This window comes from Dermatophagoides pteronyssinus, unplaced genomic scaffold (genome assembly GCF_027571235.1).
Source record: "Dermatophagoides pteronyssinus isolate colony J.1.1.1.1 unplaced genomic scaffold, Derpt_VIB-CSIC_2022.12 sq0002, whole genome shotgun sequence".
NCBI lineage: Eukaryota > Metazoa > Arthropoda > Arachnida > Sarcoptiformes > Pyroglyphidae > Dermatophagoides > Dermatophagoides pteronyssinus.
Window position 1 is genome coordinate 2,471,696 of NW_027461526.1, and position 21,778 is coordinate 2,493,473.

Sequence of the window (21,778 nt, forward strand, 5' to 3'; positions counted from 1 at the left end):
AGTGTTGAAATTGAGCTCGCATGTTTATTCATCTTTGAGCTATTTCGTTGTGTTTGATGTATCTATTTTCTGGATTTTCGAATAGAAAATTTTTGATTTTTTTTTGTTTATAATCTTAATTTACTGATTAATCGATCAATTTGTGATTTAAAAAATTGGTGATTCTTTTCAGCCATTTTTCGATAAGCAAATACAAAGTATTCGTATTTTTTTAAATATTCTTGCTGCTCGTTTTTCTTTGTGTGATTGTATGTGCTGAGCACGTGCTCATCACATTTCTTTCGTTTTTCAAATAAATTTCTTTATTTTTCTTTGAAATGTTGAAGTTTAAATAAAATTTAAAATGACTTCTAAAAACAACAATTCAACATCATCGTCGTCCACAACGATGACGCAACGTCCATCTCCGCCATCATCTTCAATGTTTTTGGTGGTACATCCATTACCATCAAATGACGATGAATTGAATGACAAGTAAGTTTATACAACTTTTTTAAGAGATTTATAATTTATATTTAAAAACCTTAGAATATTGGAAACTGTTGAAAAGTTTCGATCACAAACGAATCCAAATAATCCGGCTAGTTCTGTTGGTAGTGCTTCAAATTCTTATTCGAATGTGCCTGTTATTAATTTTTCTGGATCAAGTATGTCTTCAGCTATTTCACAAAGTGAATCTTCAACAAATGGTGGGGATTCATCACCAATGAAAATACCACAACAGCAACAATCAGCCGGTCAAACCGTTCTACAATGTGTTGTTAGCCGTAACCATGTTGCAGTTTTGCTTGATGTAAGTTGGCATGTAAAGGTTATTTCTATTTGATGAACGTGAATATAATTTTCCTATAGGACTATCGGGTGTGTCGTTATCCATTCAATATATATGCTGAACGTATAAATAGTTCGAATATCCAATCTGAATCCTCTTCATCTTCGAATTCGAAAAAGTAAGTCGTTTCCACTTTTTCAAAATGTTTTGTTTTTTCACTGATATTTACTGATTCTAGATGTATCTATGCTTCCACATTGAATTCTGTTAGTAACGGTGGTAATAATAATGGCGCTAGCACCAGTGGAGGTGGATCAGCATCACCACGATCAGTTCCATCACGAAGACGTTTAGTTCGTCGTGGTGGTAATCGTAGTTCAGCATCAGTAATCATGAGTCGTAGTCATATGATACCGGCTCAATATGTACCGGAAGAATTGGTAAATCAAGCCCAGGTCGTGTTGCAAGGAAAGTCGCGTAATGTCATCATACGTGAATTGCAACGAACAAATTTGGATGTAAATTCGGCTGTAAATAATCTACTATCACGTGATGATGAAGATTTTGATGATGCAGATGATTCGCCGGAGCAATTGATACATTCAGAAGATCTGATCTCATTGTTAGACAGTGGTTTTGCCGGTCAAGATCATTCAGTTATAATTGATCCAGAATTCAGTGAAGAAGCTGTTTTTTCATATCCGCTTAGAATTCGTGGATCAACATCGATTTTTCCTCCGAATAACCAAAATCAATCAAGTTCAAGTGGACAAAGTGGCAGTGGCAATATCAACTCTGGCAGTACCGGTGGTGGCCCCACTTCAAATAATAATGTTGGTGGTGCTAGTGGAAATAGCAGCAGTTCAAGCAATCGAATCCGTTTGCGTGAAGAACCATATTCATTTGTTGAACGTGAACTTGGGTTATCCTCACCTTCGCAGCAAGGTAAACGTTGGTATTCGGTCACACAAGAATCAGTGAAGAATTTAGATTCGGGTAGCGGTCATCGTCATCAATCATCATCATCGTCAAACAAAAAAAAATGTGATCAAATTCAATTGTCGCCAATATCGTTCACTGATCAGGAATATTGGACTGGATCCAACGATCGAAAATTCATACAGATAGCATCATTACACTCGGAACTGATCGCTATTAATAATCAGGGCCAATTGTGTCAATGGCGTTGGCTAGATTCTGAGCCATTCAAATGTCAAATATCCGAAGGTGTTTATTATTTTCATCCACGTGTACCATCATTGGGACTTTTATCTGAAAAAATTCAGCATCTTGCAGCATCAGTAGTTCGTGCAACCGTTGTAACAGATACAAATAAATTGGCCACCTGGATGGATGAATCAATTGCTGCCGCTGCGTGGAAACTCGAACATTCAGCTACTAATCAATTGTTTGCGGATGCTTTATCTAGTGCTCTTTCTGGATCATTCAAAATTACTTCATTGTATGTATCGTCACTTATGTCTTGCGTACAATTGTCATCTGGGTCATTGTTCTGGTGGGGTACGCCACCGTTTTCACATCGGAAAAAAATGGCCGAAAAAGGCCAGAATGAAAAATCTAAATCTAAAACAAAATCATCATCATCATCAACATCTCAATCAGTATCAAACATGAATAGCAAAGACAATGAGATTGTTCAAGGAACATTGGTGTCCATGCGAAATTCTCCCATTTATCAATGTGGTGAAATTGGATTTACGACCGTTAGTGGTGTTCCAAAAGTTGGCCAGCTTATATCGGCTGCATGGAAAATGTCTGATTCATATTCGTTCCGTATATTAACTCCACAGGAAATTCAATCAAGATTGTCTGCTAATTCTGCATCAACATCATCTTCAACACCAACTGTTTTACCAGTATCAACTAATAATCAAGCATCGTCAAGTAAAAATCTTGAACGTGCAGAAATGCCGCCACCACCGTCACCAGCATCGTCAACATCATCTGAATCTTCCAATACAAATGCACCGGTAGTAAAACGTGCACGTGGTCGTAATCTTAGCTCTTCTGGACAACAACAACAACAAATATCCAGTAATAATAATGAAGAACGAAATTCAGATCGAATCGAAACATGGAACCTAAAAGATGTTGTTTTTGTTGAAGATGTTAAAAATATGCCAATTGGTCGTGTTATTAAAGTTGATGGAAATTTTGTTGCCGTTAAATTTAATGCAAATCCTTTGGATGTCCCACCATCATTTAACAAGAATTTACAATCACCCGAACAACAGCAGCAACAGGTTCGTCCGTCTGGAGAAACAGATTCTATTGAATCATATATACAAGATTGTCGTTTATTACGTAAAGAAGATTTGATTGCTGTACGTTCATTTCCATCAACATCGGCCACTCCTACATTTCTTAATAATTCAATAATCGTTGGTAACAAAGCTTATGATTACTTTCAACGTACACCAAAGCGTGTACCACTCGCTGAACATATGCAAATTTTGACAATGACATTGACGAATCTTGGATTACATGTCATTGCTAAAATGGGTGGTTATCGTCTATCTTATTTGCAGATCAATATTGTTTCTGGCCGTATTGAACATGATAATAAGTTATCAATTGAATATAGTACATTTTTTGGCAGTGGAACAAATCCAAAATCATCATTGATACGATTGTTCAGTGCTGGAGAAAATGAACAGACTACAGTTGTATTATGTCGTGATGGTAATGGAACTTTGTATCCATTAGCTAAAGATTGTACCAATATGGTCATAAGAGAACCGATATCATTGAATCTTGGTCCCATATCAACAGTCGGTTTGGGAATTTTTTCATTGCCCAATATTCATAGTGGAGGAGCTATATCGTATTCAACATCTTCTCAATCGACAAAAACTCATGCTGCCATTTTGGCATTAACTTTGGAACGACAATATCTAATGCCAGTCATTCTAAATTGTGACCTAGATGGTGTTCGTGAATGTCTATCATTATTGAACACATATCCAAAAATATTCTTCCCGATGATCAGTGAAGTTTGTGATGGCAATCATAATATCATCCATGTAGCTGTTTCGGCTTGTTTTCCAACCAGTAATAAACCGCGATCATCTTCCACAGATTCGGTTCGAATACACATTCAATTACTAGAAGATGATGAAGATTTAGGCCATCAAGATCCACGATCAGCGTCATCATCGTTGCTTAATGATACCCCTATGAATGATAATAGTTTAGATGCAACCACATCTACCAATGCACAGCAGCCACAGCCTGCCCAGAATCAGTCATCAGCTACGTTTGGAAATTCAAGTGAACCTTTATTGGATCCGACCGAACAGAAGCCAATAGCTCATTCTATCCTATGGACATTATTAGATTCCCCAGCCTTGTCTGGACATTTATTTGATCTACTTTCGGCACGTGATTATCAAGGGCTAACTCCTTTCATGTTGGCCATATCAGGTCGTGCCTATTCAGCCGCACAGCAAATATTTGTTGTAATGCAACGTGTTGCACGTATAATCGCTAATAATGAATCGTCCACTCAGCAACAACAAGATCAATCATCATCGCCTTCATCAGCTATAACACAGGATTCCATTTATCAACGTACGTTTATGCAGATGTTATATCCCCGAGGATCATCACCAGATCATTCTCCATTGTATATGTTATGCTCAAACGATACTTGTTCGTTCACATGGACTGGTAATGAACATATCAATCAAGATATATTTGAATGTCGTACTTGTGGCCTAGTTGGTTCACTTTGTTGCTGTACTGAATGTGCACGTGTCTGCCATCGGGGTCATGATTGCAAATTGAAACGAACAAACCCGACTGCTTATTGTGATTGTTGGGAAAAATGTAAATGCAAAGCATTGATTTCTGGCTGTCAACCAGCAAGAAATAGCCTTTTGAAACGGTTACTTGAGTCGACGAATTTATCGCAGCGAGTTAATGCACGTGGTGAACATATTCTTTTGTTTTTGGTTCAGACAGTTGGTCGACAAATTATTGAGCAAAAACAATATCGTCCAACTCGATTGAGGGCATTCGCTGTAAGTTCAGGAAACAACAACAGTGGTGGTCGTTCTAAAAATGATTTAAGTGATGAACAATCCAGTGTGCCGGAACACGATCTTGAGCCTCCTAAATTTGCTCGGCGTGCATTAGAAAAAATGCTGAGCGATTGGCCAACAGTTAAATCTATGATTTTTACCGGTTATCGTTCGGCTGAAAATGCCGCTCAACAACAGCGACGGCAAGCATATCTGTGGAATCTTAATGGAACGGCAAACGCTTATTCATTTGAAGAAGAAAATTCCTATTTATCTTGTCAAAATGGCTCAGCTTTATTGGATAAATTCACACATTCATTATTGAAATTGAATTTAAGTGACCCCATCGACCGTATAACTGGAACCATTTTACAGGCATGTAAATCACCAAATATTGCTCAAGAAGGTCGTATTGTTGCACGACGATTTGTACGATCTGTCATACGTGTTAGCTTAGCGCTTTTGTTTGAAGCAAATCCTGTTCAATATTCAATGGCTTATGCTCCGTTAATGGAAATGTCATCATATCGAACATATTGGGAACGTTATTTATCAACTCATCCTTCAACATCGTCATCATCATCATCATCATCGTTGCAAAAGAAATCAAATTCAATGATAATAATGATACGTAAAATTCGTAAAGTTTTCATTTCTTTATTGCCCATTGCAGCTGAAGAATTGTGTGAAATTGCCGAATCATTAATCGCCCCTGTCAGAATGGGTCTAGCACGGCCATCAGCTTCGTTTATGATGTTAGCACCATCATCATCACATACTTCGGATCTTGGTGGTTCTATAACCGATGAACTTTTCTCCGTTGATACATCTGTTTATTCCCATCAACGTGATTTCCTCGATGCTACGTTTGGTCTTCATGATCCAACCATGTTAGAACCGGAATCACTTGGATCTGTTTCACAAAATCATAATTCCCATCACATGCTTTGGAATTCCTATGATCAATCCTCCGCAGACATTAGAGCTGTAGACGCAACATCTGCTTTGCGGTCTTTGGATTCCCAGACCGATAATAATAGTAGCCAAAATCAACAACAATCATCTCAAGATGAATTACGAACAATTGGCAATGAAGGTAATTTAACGGTACCTTCGATTCCTTCATTTCAGTCACTAATTTTTGGTGAACAATCCACCGAATCATCAACTGCGTCTGTTTCTTTGTCGAATAATCAACTGCCAGAAATTATTATTGAAAGACCTGCAAACGAGGAAAATAATTCACCAATGGAATCAGATCAACATCAAAGTAATCTAACGTCTGCTGCATCCGATGCCGATATAGACATGCTTGTTGCCGGTAATCAAATGATGAGTGAAGCTGATGATAATTCAAATGTTGGTGGACGTTTGGATACTGAATCCGATTCTGAATCGAATCCTGATGATGGGGCATCATATCTGAGCAATGCGGATAATGCTTCAGCACAGCGAAGTGTTGTAACCGGTGCAACAGCTGGCAGTGATGTTGGAGTTGCCTCTTTACCTTATGATGATGAATCATTAAATTCAAATGCTGATGATGTCGATGATGACGACGATGATGAACAAGATGTAGAACCTGATGATGATGACTCATCTGATTCTGATGATGCGTCAGATACTGCGGAAACGGAACCAGACACCGATGTCCTTTCAAGTTTTATTAATGATAATGTAGAACGTCGTCTTGGAGGCGTCCAAGTTGGTGGATCATCATCTAATGCTAATTCTGGTGGTGGTTCGCAAACTGCAACAACCGGTTCAGCTCGACACAATATTTTACAACATGTTCAATGGGCATTGCGCTCTCATCGTGATCAAATGTTATCATCAACATCAACGACGAATCTTCCAGAGTCATTCCGTCGTAGTGCTATTTCGAATGCATTAGTTTCTACGGAAAATGTTGTGCAGATAACGAACTCGATGGTTGGCCTAGCCCGAGCTTTTTCTATTATAATGCGGCATATTGCAGATTTAATGGTCATCATACGCGAAACAACAAACGAAGCTGGTTGCATTGATTTCCCTTTTTATTCTATCAGTCCAATAGAATCGAAGCAGTTATTGCAAATGATTGAAGATCGTCTTCTCAATACATGGAATTGGTTGATCATTTCAATGGACACAACGGAAACGCAATTACGTTTTGGATGTGCACTATCCAACCGGCGCCTCACTCCAGTCGTATCTAGAGGAATAAGTTCTTCGACTAGTGGTTCAAGTACTGCAATATCATCTGGATCCGGTACAGCTGGTGTTGGTGGCTCAAATCCTAATTCAGGTAGTGCATATGTGGCTTCTTCAAATCCACGTTCACTTCGATTAAGAACATTTCAAAGTCAAGATGAAATGGCAATGCTTCCAACATTTAATCGTAATAGTTTACGTACTCGCACTGGTGGTGGCAGTTCTTATGTTTTCACTCGTACATCTGCTGGAGCTAGTGCTGCTGCACATGGTGCTTCCGGTTCAGCCGTCGCTTCCGGATCAGGTGGTTCAAGTGGAGCCGGTGGTTCAAATGTTTCTTCAAATGAATCCAATCAAGCAGCTCATCGTGATTTTCTCAACTATGCAATGTCATTGATGCGGGCCCATTCAAATGAACATTATGATTCATTACCCGTGTTGGATGTATCATCACTCAAACATGTTGCATACATTTTCGATGCTTTTGTTTATTTTATTCGTCGTGGTTTCATTACAATGGATTCTTATTCTGAAACTATAGCCAATGAGATTATTGATTCATCATCGATTAAAAGCAAAGATGACATACTAACATCAGGCCGAAATCATGCATTTTTTAGACGATCCAATTCTACATTATTTCTTGGTTGTCCGAGACCTGATCCGTTTTCGGCTCCATATCAGGAAGCTTTGCCGTTGGCCAGTAAACCACAATTACTACAGCCAAATGCTAGACGTGAACAATTGTTCGGTATACCTAGACCATCTAATGCAATGGAAGCAGAAGAAATGATTGAATCGTTACCATCACAGATGAGTCTTTCTAAACGTTATCAATGGAATTATAATAGTTCAATTCGATCACCAAATCATTTACAAATATCACCAGCTCGATCTCAATCTGTCATAACTGAATCATCTACGTCATCATCCTCAAGAGTATCAATCATACAACCGAATAAATTATCAGTGATTGTTATGGCCGGCTCAGCTAAACATCAACAACAGCAAACAACTTTGTCGACAAGTCCAAATTTAAATAACAATAATCAATCTTCTGTTATAAAAATTTCGACTAATCAGCAACAACAAAAACATGTCAATTTTTTCGGGAATATTCAACAACAAGATCTCCTTTTAGGCCGTTGGCATTTAACACTCGAACTATTCGGTCGGCTGTTTGTTGATGACGTGTCACTTGAACCTAATTCCATTATACCGGAATTGACCGGTTTTCCCATTAAAGAAAGTAAATTCAGACGCGAAATGGAACGTCTAAGAATCAGTTGCTCAAATACAGCCGCAAATCAACGTGATTTAAATTTTTATAAATTAGATCGTGATCGGCATCAATTGCTCATACAATCATTCAAAGAATTGAATTCGGTTTTCTCGCCCATTACTCGACGGCTATCATCTCAAACATCCGTTGCACCACAATCATTGACTATTACGCGTGTTAAAGTAACCTTTAAAGAAGAACCGGGTGAAGGGTCTGGTGTTGCACGTAGTTTTTATACAGCATTTTCTGAAGCCGTATTAGCAAATGAAAAATTACCCATTGAATTATTAATGAATAATTGTTGCGGTTCAAACAGCATGGTCAATATTCGTGGAGGTGGTTCTGCTACAAACTCATCCTCTGGTGCTTCGGCTGTAAATTATGAAGCTTTTTCTAGTTATGCCTTCCGTCTACGAAGTCATAATAATAACAATAATAATTCTAATGGTTCATCTTCTGGTCAACGAAATAGCAATTCTACTGGCTCTAGTGGTGGGTCTGTAAATTCAGTTCCACAAAACTCTTCATCCCCAGTAAATGATATTCTTGCTGCCGCATCAAGTAGCAACAACAGTAGTTCAATGCGAAGACCACGTTCCCCAGCACGTTATAAGCCATTCTATCCATCATCATCATCATCATCATCATCGACAGCTCGTCGTACGCAATTAATTGAACGGATTCGGAATATGCATGAACCGCGCTCATCAACATCTCCGTCATCAAGTGGAAGTAGTAGTTCAACATTAGCACCGTCTTCTTCTGCAGCAACTTTCCGTCGAATCGCATTTTCACAGCTTCGATATGATGCACCTTCGTTTGTGCCTACGCAGATGATTAATTCACATCGAAATTCACCAATCGTTCCTTCAGATTCAAGAAATGGAATTGGTAATGATTCTTTAAAAATCTCTTATAATTAACAGTAGTAATAATTGCAAATTATCAATGTTTTTTTTATTGTATATGTTTATTAATTTTAGGTTTAAGGATTTATAATCGTGTATACAATTTATATCCGGTGCATGCATCGAAAATAACCGGAATGTTATTGGAATTGCCCCAAGAAACTCTTTTAAACCTATTTAATAATGAAGAAGAACTGCGTAGTTCTATCGATTGGGCTATGGAAATAATTCATGCAAATGAAATTCGAAATCAGACAAGTAATGGTAACCAAACAACAGCCCAAACAGCAGCCAATACAACACAAGATGGATCGGTTCAAAGAGATGCTTCTAGTTTAAATACCAACGCGCAACAACAGCAATCTTTATTTTTGCCCTCTTTTTTAACGACCGATGCATTAATGTATGACAACTATAATGCAGATCAGAAAATTCAGCTCTCAGTTCAAGGTTCGGGTGCTTATAAAACAATTCCAAATGAGTCATCTGCAACGGCAACAATTTTGCAATTAGACAATTCATTTTCAGATGAAGATGATGCCCCATTATTCTATCAACCAGGGATGCGTGGATTTTATTCACCTCGTGCTGGTCGGTCTAGTGAAAATCGCTTGAACGCATTCCGAAATGTTGGTCGCATAATTGGTGTTTGTTTTCTACAAAATGAGCTATGTCCAATCTCATTTAATCGACATGTGATCAACATGATTCTCGACCAACCTGTTAGATGGCATGATTTAGCATTTTTTGATTCGGAACTTTATGAATCATTGAGGCAATTAATTTTGGATGCCCAGTCCAATGATAAGGATGAAATTTTGGCTGATTGTGATTTCCGTTTTGCCATAGATTTACCACCAGAAGAAGGTGGTCACAGTGTTGAATTGATACCTAATGGCCGTAATATTCGCGTTACGCCACAGAATGTCTATGACTATGTTCGAAGATACGCTCAATATAAGATGGTCGAATCACAAGAGAAAGCGATCAAGGTAGGTGTATTTGAACAAAAATTTATTATTAAAAATACTCTAAAATTCATCTTATCATAGGCAATACGGGCTGGCATATATGATGTCATTCCTCGTATTTCATTTGATGGCCTTACTCCCGAAGATTTTCGATTGTTATTGAATGGAGTGAATGAAATCAATGTTCAACAACTACAAACTTATGTCACTTTTTATGATGGTATTTCAGAAATATAAAAAATTTAATCTGTTTTAAATTATTAATAATTTGCTTTATTTCACATGGAATATTTAGAAAGCGGTGATTCTGAACCAATAACAAATATTCGTAAATGGTTTTGGTGGGTATTAGAGCGGATGACCAATGAAGAGAAACAAGATCTTATTTATTTTTGGACCGGTTCACCAGCCTTACCAGCCAGTGAAGAAGGTTTCCAGCCTATGCCAAGTGTTACTATAAGGCCACGCGATGATAATTTTTTCGTCACTGCCAATACGTATGTTCAATTATTTAGTGCTCATTATTTGATTTGCATTCTAATCATTTTCATTTGCCATTATTCGTATATAGTTGTATTTCACGGCTGTATATTCCATTATATTCATCTCGAAATGTATTGCGGCAAAAATTGCTCATGTCGATCAAATCGAAATCGTTTGGCTTCATTTAGAATCCGGAATATCATTTGTCGCAACTATAAGTGTTGACGAAATAAATTGTATACAAACATGAACACATACAAAATTTTACAATTCAGATGGCTTATTTATTCATATAAATTTTCATTTGCATATGTTTAAAATTAAAAATGATTGATTGGCGAACTTTTTTTTAATCTCTAGAATTTTCATCCAAATAAATCTGATGTGAAAAAAAACAAATTAGCATATTTTCAACAACAACAAAAAAATAGATTTTTCAAAAATTACTATAATCATTAATAAAATGTATATTTTTCAAAAAAAAACAGAATTATTGATAATGAGATTTTTTTTCTCACTAGCATTCAATGTTAGTGGCCATCGTTGGGATTGGTCATTTTGGCAATTTTTTTAAATTTAGAGTTCGATTTGTGTTTTATCTGAATATTTGGTCATTTATTTGAAAAATGATCTAAACCAAACACATCCTGTCAACACTTTTTCTCGACTTTATTTTATCATGGATTGATAAAACGAATGAAGGTATTTCGCGGTAACTGTCTGTGTTAGTGTGAAATGTGAGAAAAAATATTTGAAGAATTTAACCTTCAATTTAAATTCTAAGTGAAAAAAAATCCATCAATTCATTCAACTATTGCAATCTTTTAGATGAAAAACAAAATTTGCAATAACCGAAAATGAATAAATCAACATTTGATGTTTTCAGAATAAAAGTTTTCGAATTTCAGCAAACGCAAATAGCATGAACACGGTAAAAAAACCTGATGATATGTAACTAATTATATCAATGACACTAAGTCAAGTCAACTTAAATAGTAAAAAAACGACGATTTGGTGAAAAACATTGATTGAAATTTAACCTATTTTTTTCTTTTATATATAGAAAAATTTCCTCTGACCACATTCACGTTCATTTTAAATGTTTGTTTGATAATGATAATTTTTGTCTAATTTATTTTTGATCAACGTATGATTCATTGATGGCCACAAATTATCTTTTACTTCATATATGGTGAATGCTTTTTTTTCTCTGCCAAAAGGATATCAAAAGTTTATTAATCAAGATGATGAATTATTATTCATTTCTTGTAGAAAATGATTTGAGCTTGATGTATCTGTTATAACCCTTTTTTTGGGATTGAAAAAATTATGCATTAAATGTTTCTTTAAAAAAATCTGATTGAATAAAACAAACAAAATTAAATGGTTAATTATATTGATGATGAGAATGTTGATTTATTAATTTGGTAATTATTAATGTAAATTATGCGAAACACTGGAAAAAATTTTAATTAATTAATTTCTTTCATTGATCATCAATCGATTGATCTTTAAATGATTATTTAAAAATAACCAAAATTTACCATTCAAAGGAAAAATTTTTCATTATTAGCTATTGGTTATTCATTCGGATAATCCATCAAGATCATGATCATCTTAGTTCAAAAATCAAGTTCATAACCAACTTCAGAAACATTAGAAAGAACTAGTTTTCATTATTATTTTTTTTATTATCATCATCATGATCGATTAATCGATCATTTTTTCACATATTCCAAACTTGATTAAAAAAAGAAATTTCAAAAGAGTACAATCATCATTCAAAATATCAATGATGAAAAGAATTGTGTAAAAATAATTTCACAAGAATCGGCTTATCGAATTGACTATTCAAATTGAAAATTGTTTTTTTTTCGACTATATAGTTTGTCGTTAGGAATAGCACTTAATAAAATATAGGTAACATTGGTTTCATTAATAATCCTGATCAATCAAATGTAATTCAGTCCAACAAAACATTCATTTACAGGATCTAAATACGAAGAAAATTTTTTTAGATGAAATAAAATGAAATGTGGGCCACTATCATCATCATTATCATTATCATCATCGAAACACATCGTAAAAAAACATAAAGTAAAATAATCATTGATTCCAATTAAAGTTATAAGCTTCGTACACTTTCGATCAAATCAAATTGAAATTAACAAATTCTTTCATGACTGATGATAAATTATGGTCACCGATTTTTAAATGCTACTGTTGTTGATTTTATTTGTTTCATTTTTACACACACACGAATTAGTTTCGTTTGAATGGATGAATTAATTCTATTTTTGAATAAGAAAAAAAAAGACAAATATCTAATATAGTCTGGAACAAGTGAAAGAAAAAAATTTCACCTAAATTTAGAATATAGGTTGCAACAAAAAAAATTGATTTGGCCAAGTTTTTTTTGTGGTGATAAATTAGAGATTATCACTTTATAATCCCGTCATCATCAATTTTCGATGAAAGATTTGAGGTAGAAAATTTGTACGAAAAATATTCAAACACCTACGAATTTTTCAATCGGATAACGAATTCTCAACCTATTACTACCATTTTTAGTTGTTTTATCAATTTAATTTTGATTGGAATTTGATTGAAAAAAAAGAAATTTATTGAATGGTATTTTAAATTTAAAAAAAAATTTCAAAAAAAATTTTGTAATAAAATGCACTATCAATATAATTTGCTCAATTCATATTCGAATCATTTTATTTAATCTGAATCTTACATTTTTTTGTCGAACATCATCAGTATGTTGTCTTGACCACTACTCAACATCATCATCATTATCGATGATCATTTTTACCATGAAGGTGTACATCATTGATTTACAATAATAACCAGTAAATACCAGGTTGAAGCTTGTCTCTTTTTTTCCTGTCCAATTCGATCTCGATTTAACGTTACAAATCGACAGCAGCTAGTCGACTATTCACTGAAAATTAAACTTACTGACTAAGAAAAGAAAAAAAATGCTGTTACTTGAGTATAGCCTTGACCTCAGTCGATAAACTAAAAGTAAAAAAAAAGAAAGAAAAAAATGTACATAACGGTACAACCTCCTACTTGATTGAACCAAATGTGGATTTACGATGAGAAGGAAAAATAATGTAGTTGATTAAATCAAATAAGTTTGGCAAAAGAGTCTTTTTCTCTCAATTAGAATTCAAACCTCTTCTTTTTTTTTGTTGCTGGACCCAAAGACAAAACTGACGGATCATATTCAATTAGAAAATTCGATTCGATTTCAGTTCTTCCATTCCAATCATCACCATCTTCCACAGATCATTCATTCAGTTACGATCAGTATTTGTCGAAAGGTCGACCAACTTTTTTCACTTCATTTGGTTTGGTCGTAAAAAATTAACATCATTTTGTGCCAACGAATTTTGCATTGGTGTGTGTGTGTTTTTGTGTGGGTTTCGGTGGATAACAACGTTACAAGATAAACAAAATAAAACCAATTGTTTGTTCGATCAACCGTAACAAACTTTGGCACATCATTTGTTGATTATTTTTTTCGAATATATATCTGATATTTACAATTTACCATTATTCTACCTTTACCTTTGATCAGGGATAATTTCAGTCCTCCGAAATAATGTCATCCAAAACATTATGTAAATATTTTTTTAAATATCTGTTTTGTTTGTTTTCTTTATTTCTGAAGTAAAAAAAAATAATGATTTTTCTTTTGTCTGAAAATTTAGGTCTATTTATCGTCTTGTGGGCGACATTAATAACAACTACTTTTGCTATTGAAAGTAGTAGTGATGATATATCATCATCAACGACTGCTGTGCCATTATTATCATCATCATCACCATCATCATCATTACCAATATCAACAACGGTATATTCAACGCCCAAAGCGCAATCATATAGAAGTAATAATTATCAACAAGAACAGAAAAAACCATGGCCAATACAATCTGGTCCGATTAATTATTATCAATTGGCTAAATCATATAATTATCCATCTTCATTAGTATCAAAATCTTCACCAGGTCAACCACCATCCTTATCATCACTAATGTCAAATTTATTCAGTCCATTCAATAAAGTGATGAGTCGCCGTGTTGCCGGAGGAAAATTATTCTCATTAGTAGATCAATTTAATAGTAATGGAAATGCTAATAATCTTCTTGCTAATGTGGCTGGTTTTGAATATCCAGGTTCCGGTGGTAATCTTGAAGCATTAAATGATGCTGTAAATAATGTCATGTTGGGATTGAACGGCCTACAACCAAATCAAGCTAATCAATTGGCCGGCCAATTGGGATCATATCTTTCAGCTGCTGCTTCAGCTAGTGGTATCGATGCCAGTACTAAGAATGGAAAAAAATTGCTTGATTTTCCTAAACAATGGTATAAATTATTAGGTGAAAAATTATCTGGTGCATCGGAAGCTGCATATTCTGCCACAGTACCTTTCAAAGAATCATTAATGAATACAGTAAAATCTTTCTACAGTTATATTAAGCCAAGTCGATCACAATCAGCTTCACCATTTGGTGATGCAACTAGTATGATAGCTGCAGCTGCTGCCGCAGCCGCATCACAAGATTCTTTGATGACAGCTGCCCAAAATTCACTTCAAGCTGCAACTAGCCTTCAAAACCAGAACAATCCAAAGCGTCGTCAATCAGATTCATATTCTGGTTATTATTATAATAATATCAATTATCCAAATAAAATGATCGCAGCATCACAACAACAGCCACATTATCAACAAGCATATGCTCAACAGCAACTTCCATCGGCTGCTTATCCACAATATTCTAACGGTAGATATGCTTCACATGGTGGTGAATATTCACCACCATCATCTTCAGGTTATTCAAATGTTAAACCTCTATCAACACATCAGGCTTCTGCAGTTCAACCAATTAACAGTGAAATGATGGTGATGGAATCACAAGCCAGTCCTTTAACTGCCAACAATTTAAAGAAACAATACATTCAATATATGGGCAAACAACCGATCGCTACCACAATGAATCAACCAGTGATTCAGATGCCATCTCAATCAACTTCATCTTCTTCAGAACAGCAACAGTCGGCAGCAAAATATGATCAAATGTTAAGTAAAATGATTCAACAATCCATTCAGCAAACTCAACAACAGTTGTTGAATAACAATTCACCTGCTACCTCTGCATCTACTCCTCAAGCGACGGGTGCTAAACAACCGAATGTATTGTATCAAAAATCCAAAGAAATCATATCAAGATTTACGAAAAAACGTATTCCATCCCAATCGTTGCAATCACAATCACAACAATACGCTGCAGCTACATATAATTCGATACCGATGATCAACGAATTTGGTGGATTCGGACAACGACTTCCGAGTCAAACGATAGCAAAAGTTACAAATAAATTACCATCACTTCCGTTGGTATATAATACCAATAGTCAACAACAACAACAGAATACCCAACAACTTCAGTTCAGTAAACAACAACAACAATCGAATCGTATAGAATCAACACAAAATATGCCATCAGTACAATCACAACAACCAACAAAATCAAAAAATTCTCAACATAGTTATTATACTAAACAACCAATGAATCAAAGTCCATATGGAATTCAACCGGTATATCCATCTTTACAGCAACAACAACAACATACATCACCACAAGGGACATCATCATCAACTGCATCACCAATGAGTACTAGTACATCGGTATCGATATCAATGCATCATTCAATAAGTTCACAATATGATGATCATGATAATGATCAATATGGGGATAATATGGAACAATTACAACAACAACAACAACAAGTTCAATATCAACCACAATCAACAAATGTTGATAATCTAAAAAGCTATTTAGATACTAATCCAAATTTAAATACCGGTAGTGATATAAGCGTACAGAATAATCAAGGATCTGTCTATTATTATTATGATCAACCACAACAATATCAACATCTACAACAACAACAGCAACAACAACAATCTGATCAACAATTATCATCACAACAACAACAGCAACAATCAGGACAATCTGATTCACAGGAAGATCAACAACAAAAACAGAAAAAGAAATGATTATGAAAATCAATTAATAAATAAAATAAGAATTTAGTCGCTAATATACACATCATCGATATATATTTATTTATACTCCATATTTTTATCATTAAACAAAAACCCTGGATTTTTTTCCCTTGAAACATTTTTTTGAACATTGTTCATATTTATATATGCCAAAATGAGAAAAAACAAAGAAATTCACTCAAATTTTATTGAACTTTTTTCATTTTTTTATAATTTATACACATTATTGATCTGATTTATTTCACTTTTTTTTTAATTTTGATCATACTATTCATTTGAGAAAAAAAAGAAAATTGAAAAATATTATTCCATTTTTTATTGGTTATTTTTTAAAAAAAAACATCAAAATTTGATTGATTGAATTAAATGATTAGACGGTTGAATACCGGTTTCAATTATCTTTCGAACATTAATATAGCAAAGATTCTTGAATGTTGACAAATTAAAAATTTGTGATGGCAGGTTTAAATTGTAAGAACCACACACACACACACACGTTTCAATAATCGGTATTCAACAACAACAACAAAACATCGAATACATTTTCATACTTTATAGATTATTACAATCATATAGATCAATAGATTTCGAAAAAGGATACTTGAACTTGTTTTATTCAATAAGTTTGATGAATTTTTTTCCAATTGAATCATGACAAGGGGGTCTTATGATTATGGCATTTTTTCAAACGGTCGATTGGTAGGTTGATTTTTTTGTATATTTCATTTTTTCTCTATATATGATAATGATCAGAATAAATGAATGAATGGTATGATCATGATGATTATTTGGGAAGTAAATTATTCGTACATGGCCAATATTTCAATATCGGACTACCGTGAAAATGTCGACCGGTTTTTTTCTTTGTAATCTCAATATATATGACACACACACACACACTGAGAGCTAATTATTAAAGTTGGCCAGTTCATCAATCTGTGTGTGTGTGTGAAAACAAGATTTTACATCATTCGTCAATCTTAGTCTTGTTGATGATTTCGGTCAATAAATAAATTTATTCAATAACGATGATGATAATGATGATGATCATTACTTGAAGAAAGAAGAAAAGAGGTACAAAAAAAATGAAAAAAAACATCAACGGAAAGCCAAGATAGATAGTTAGAATAGCATTTTGATAATGATCATCCTGAATGAAATATATAGCCTAAATATAAATATGGCATTTTGTACACATTTAGCATTAGACAAGAGAAAATTGTGATTGAAAAGAAAGAAGAAGATAAAAAAATAACAAGTGAATATTCGATTGAATACCTGATGGTGACATAACAGAATGTATATAAAGTTTAATTTTCTAACGGTGGCTATCTTTCTCTCTCTTAGTTCATCTCAATCGATTTTAGTGATGGCAATTTAGTGAAAAAAATCAAATTTTCTTTTAAAATTAACTTCTATATTATTCAGTTTGGAAATTCCATTGAAATAATGATGATTGGCTACTATCCAAGGAGAAAATATTGGTGTGTGTATGCGTGTGTGGGGTGGAGTTCAATGATTATCAAAAATATTTTTCTAAGAAAAAAAATTCAAAAGCAAAGATTCATATGAATAGTACCGGCATGTGACAAACAAACAAGGTCAACCAGAAGAAAAAAAAACATCCGTATATATGATCCGAATCCTGAATAAATGTCCTGTGATTAAACTAATTCATCATCAATATTGTACCAAATGTATTCAAAGAGGCAAAAAAACAGGAAAACTAAAATTCAAGATTAAAAAAGAAATATATGTTGAAAATGTTAATTAGTTGTAGAAGAAAAAAGTTCACAAAATAAAAACCATCACCTATGGACAGTGGAAATAGTCAGAGTTTTGACATTAAATGAATATAATAAATGCGATGAACGGATAAAAAAATTGGTAGCATTTAGAGAATTTAAATTTTATTTTAAAGAAAAAAGGGTTTTTTTTCGCTCATCGGGTGAAATTAAAAAAAAGAAAAAAAGAAATGACAAATGACAAACTTGAATGAGGAAATGAATTTTTTTTTCTATATTCCATGATCATTGATATTAGGTGTAGAAATTGAAAAGAGACGAATTATTATGCATCGGCAGTCATAAAACTTTGCAAATTTTATATTGAATTTTTTTCACCAAGCATAAATTTTTTCTTCTTGATTTTGTTCAATCAATTTTTGTTTATTTCGTGAACAACGGTTAGTGATTTAAAAAAATTGTTAACAATTTTTCCCATTGCTGTGTTCGATGTTGCTCGCAATTTGTTACAATTGAGTGATTGAAATGAAAAAAAAACTGTTGCAAATGAATGAAATATTAATTTGACAAAAATTAATCATCCAAATAAATTTTTTAGAGAAATCAGATTAAAGTTGAAGAAAAATGAAAGAAAAAAATTCCGTTAATGACATAGGATGAAAAGATGACCAAATATAAAACCTCTAAAATTTTAATAAATGATTCAATTAATTTAAAAATATTGTCAAGATTAAATGATTAAATGATTGAAAAAAAAACAAACAAAAAAATTTATTTCTCATCCAAAATCATTGCATCGAAATCAGGAAATATAAAAAAAAACTCCAGGAATTGGTCATCAATGTAATGTGAAATAAATTTTCAACAGAATAAGATGAAAATAAAAAAAAATAATACAGAAAAAAACACAGAACAAAAATCTAGGTGTGGATCATCAATTTTATTACATTTATTTAAAGAAATATGTATTATTAATTCATCAATATTAACCGATCAAAACCGATGGGTCAGTCAAATGTTTGTTTCTCTAACAACAACCTGTTGAATAAGATAAATAAATGTATTTTTCATGGATTACTATTATAATTATGATAAGATTTATGCGATTGTAATGAATAACTTGATCAATGATCAAGCTTTTAAAGAATTCAGTTCAATTATTCAGTAATAAATAAAGGAAATGAATACCGCATAAAATTGGTAAAACGAATTCCTGTTTTTAATATCAAATCTTTAAATATTGGAATTCGTGTAAACGAATAAATCGATATAAGCATATATAGGCAACAATCAATCAAAAAAAAATGCATTTAACATTGGTGATGATTTTAAATGACCTTCCTTCTTTTTTTTAAAAAAAACCCACCGTACATTTCTTCCATTATAGCCACTGATTTAATGATCGAATTGATCGATCAATCAGGTCAATCATCGGAATTGTTTTTTTTTCTAAAATTTTCAAATGATAAATTCATCGTCCATATATGATGGCCTAATAAAAAAGAAAGAAAAAAGAATATAAAAGGCTGCTATTGCATTTTGATTCGATAATATTTGTTATGGTTATTATTATCATGATGTTTGATCATGATGATCACCAGCGAATTGGCAAAACCAAAAAAAAAAACACTAATTATCGACTATTTATTTTTCCTATAACGTTTCGTTTACTAGCTCAATTATGATAATTTGATTTTATATAATTTTTATTTTACCAAAAAAAGATTCAGATCAAACACAATCCAGTAAGAAAAAAAACAAGGAAGAGATGAAAAAAAACTATGTGATGCCATCATAATAATGATAATGATGACCTATTGTTTTAGGATAAATAATTCTTAGTTTCATTATGATTATTTTCCTGCTATTTTTCATATCGACTAATTTAAAAGGAAAACATTGCAAAAATCTTGATACAAAAACATACATATACCCACATAGTGATTAAAGCATTTTTCTATTTGACTTAATTAAAGTATAAAAATTTTTCTTGTATATAGATGCAATCAAAAGAAAAAAAGATTACTACCCCCTACATTCAATATATTGATACGACTATAATCACCAAAAAAAGAAAAACGCGGTCGTGATTCGATGATTATTATCATCGCCGTTCATCAACAGCAATGTTATGGAAAAACGATTCGATCTAGTTTAGGAGGTACGACTAGGTACCATGTCGATCATTTTTCATAGATCAAATGATTATTACATTAAAATCATCGTTGACATTCTACAACGAATTTTTATCAACGTTAAATGTCAATGAAATAGTATGGAAAAATGTATGTAACTAAATCAGATATTCTTGAGGTCAACAACAAATTTTCAATGCTATTCATTTGAAAATTGTTAGGTGATATTTTTTTGTGAAAAAAAATTGAAAAAGTGAAATCAATGTTTTCTCTTAAGCCCTGTGCTGCCATCTTTTGTTTTATAAATAATGGTGGCTAAATGTTAACATTCGATTGAAGTAGAGATTTTGAATCTAAGATGGTAGCACCTAATTGTGACCAAAAAAAGATTCTCCTGATCTTCGAATAATTTGAAAAAAGAAATTTTTTATTTTCATTTTTTCTAATTGCTGAAAAATCAAGTTTATAACTGAATAATGGTTTTTCGAGATTCAGTTTTCAAGATTCTCATCATCATTAATTTCATCTATGATGATCAACCATTATGATGATGAATGAGTTTGGTGCCATTGTAAAATGATGATCGTTATCAAAAAAAAATGATAGATGATATATGGAAACAAAAAACAAAAAACAAATATAAAATAACAATGTAGTCGTATTTTTAGGATGTAAAGATTTTAAGAAAATTAATGATTTCTTGATAGATTTGTTAACCATTTTTCAATGGATTTGTAGAATAAGAATGTCTCTAAAGAATGAATCTGATATTATTATTTGTAATCATATAGCAAATCTAAAATTAGAAATTAGATCTTGAATGAATGAATGAACAATTGAATTTATAATCAAGAATGTGATAATCATCAAACATTTCATTTAAAACAAGGTGTTAAACAATTGAATTCGTGCTATTTAAAATTGACCAACATGAACGGTAAGTGCTGAAATCTGATGATGTTTTTTTTTTTGTTTATCTTATCTGATAAATCGTTCTGATTAGAAGAAACAAACAAACAAATTGAGAACTATTTAAAACCAAAAACGAGCAAAGAATCATGCAATAGTAAATATGAATCTGATGCAAAAATACAGAAAAACATGCGAAATGAAACAAACAAACATTGTATTCACAAGTGGTTAAAATGGGTATCATTTTTC

The 21,778-nt window shown here is 33.0% G+C and overlaps 2 protein-coding genes across 3 annotated transcripts; both read left to right on the forward strand.

The window, feature by feature from the left end:
- Positions 1-12: 12 nt before the first annotated feature.
- hyd (E3 ubiquitin-protein ligase hyd) lies at positions 13-10,994 on the forward strand. 2 transcript variants are annotated; one of them, XM_027350043.2, is made up of 8 exons: positions 13-474; positions 529-793; positions 853-950; positions 1,011-9,181; positions 9,274-10,190; positions 10,251-10,389; positions 10,465-10,666; positions 10,741-10,994. In XM_027350043.2, exons 1-8 carry the CDS (start codon positions 344-346, stop codon positions 10,838-10,840), a joined length of 10,023 nt encoding a protein of 3,340 aa, XP_027205844.2. In that variant the 5' UTR covers positions 13-343; the 3' UTR covers positions 10,841-10,994. The 2 variants fall into 2 exon arrangements, with proteins under 2 accessions (XP_027205844.2, XP_027205852.2); XM_027350051.2 differs by having other exon boundaries at positions 1,044-9,181.
- Positions 10,995-13,907: 2,913 nt separating this feature from the next.
- LOC113799734 (uncharacterized) lies at positions 13,908-17,144 on the forward strand. Its single transcript, XM_027350428.2, has 2 exons — positions 13,908-14,284; positions 14,375-17,144. The coding sequence occupies exons 1-2, from the start codon at positions 14,266-14,268 to the stop codon at positions 16,726-16,728; spliced, it is 2,373 nt and encodes a 790-aa protein (XP_027206229.2). The 5' UTR covers positions 13,908-14,265; the 3' UTR covers positions 16,729-17,144.
- The last annotated feature ends 4,634 nt before the right edge of the window (positions 17,145-21,778 follow it).

What these genes read in the sequence shown, in the direction of transcription:
- hyd (XM_027350043.2), top strand. Translation starts at nt 344, where the DNA reads ATGACTTCTAAAAACAACAATTCAACATCATCGTCGTCCACAACGATG. An exon ending in GACGATGAATTGAATGACAA is followed by an intron (nt 475 to 528) that starts GTAAGTTTATAC and finishes TAAAAACCTTAG; the next exon opens with AATATTGGAAACTGTTGAAA. An exon ending in AGATTCAAGAAATGGAATTG is followed by an intron (nt 9,182 to 9,273) that starts GTAATGATTCTT and finishes TATTAATTTTAG; the next exon opens with GTTTAAGGATTTATAATCGT.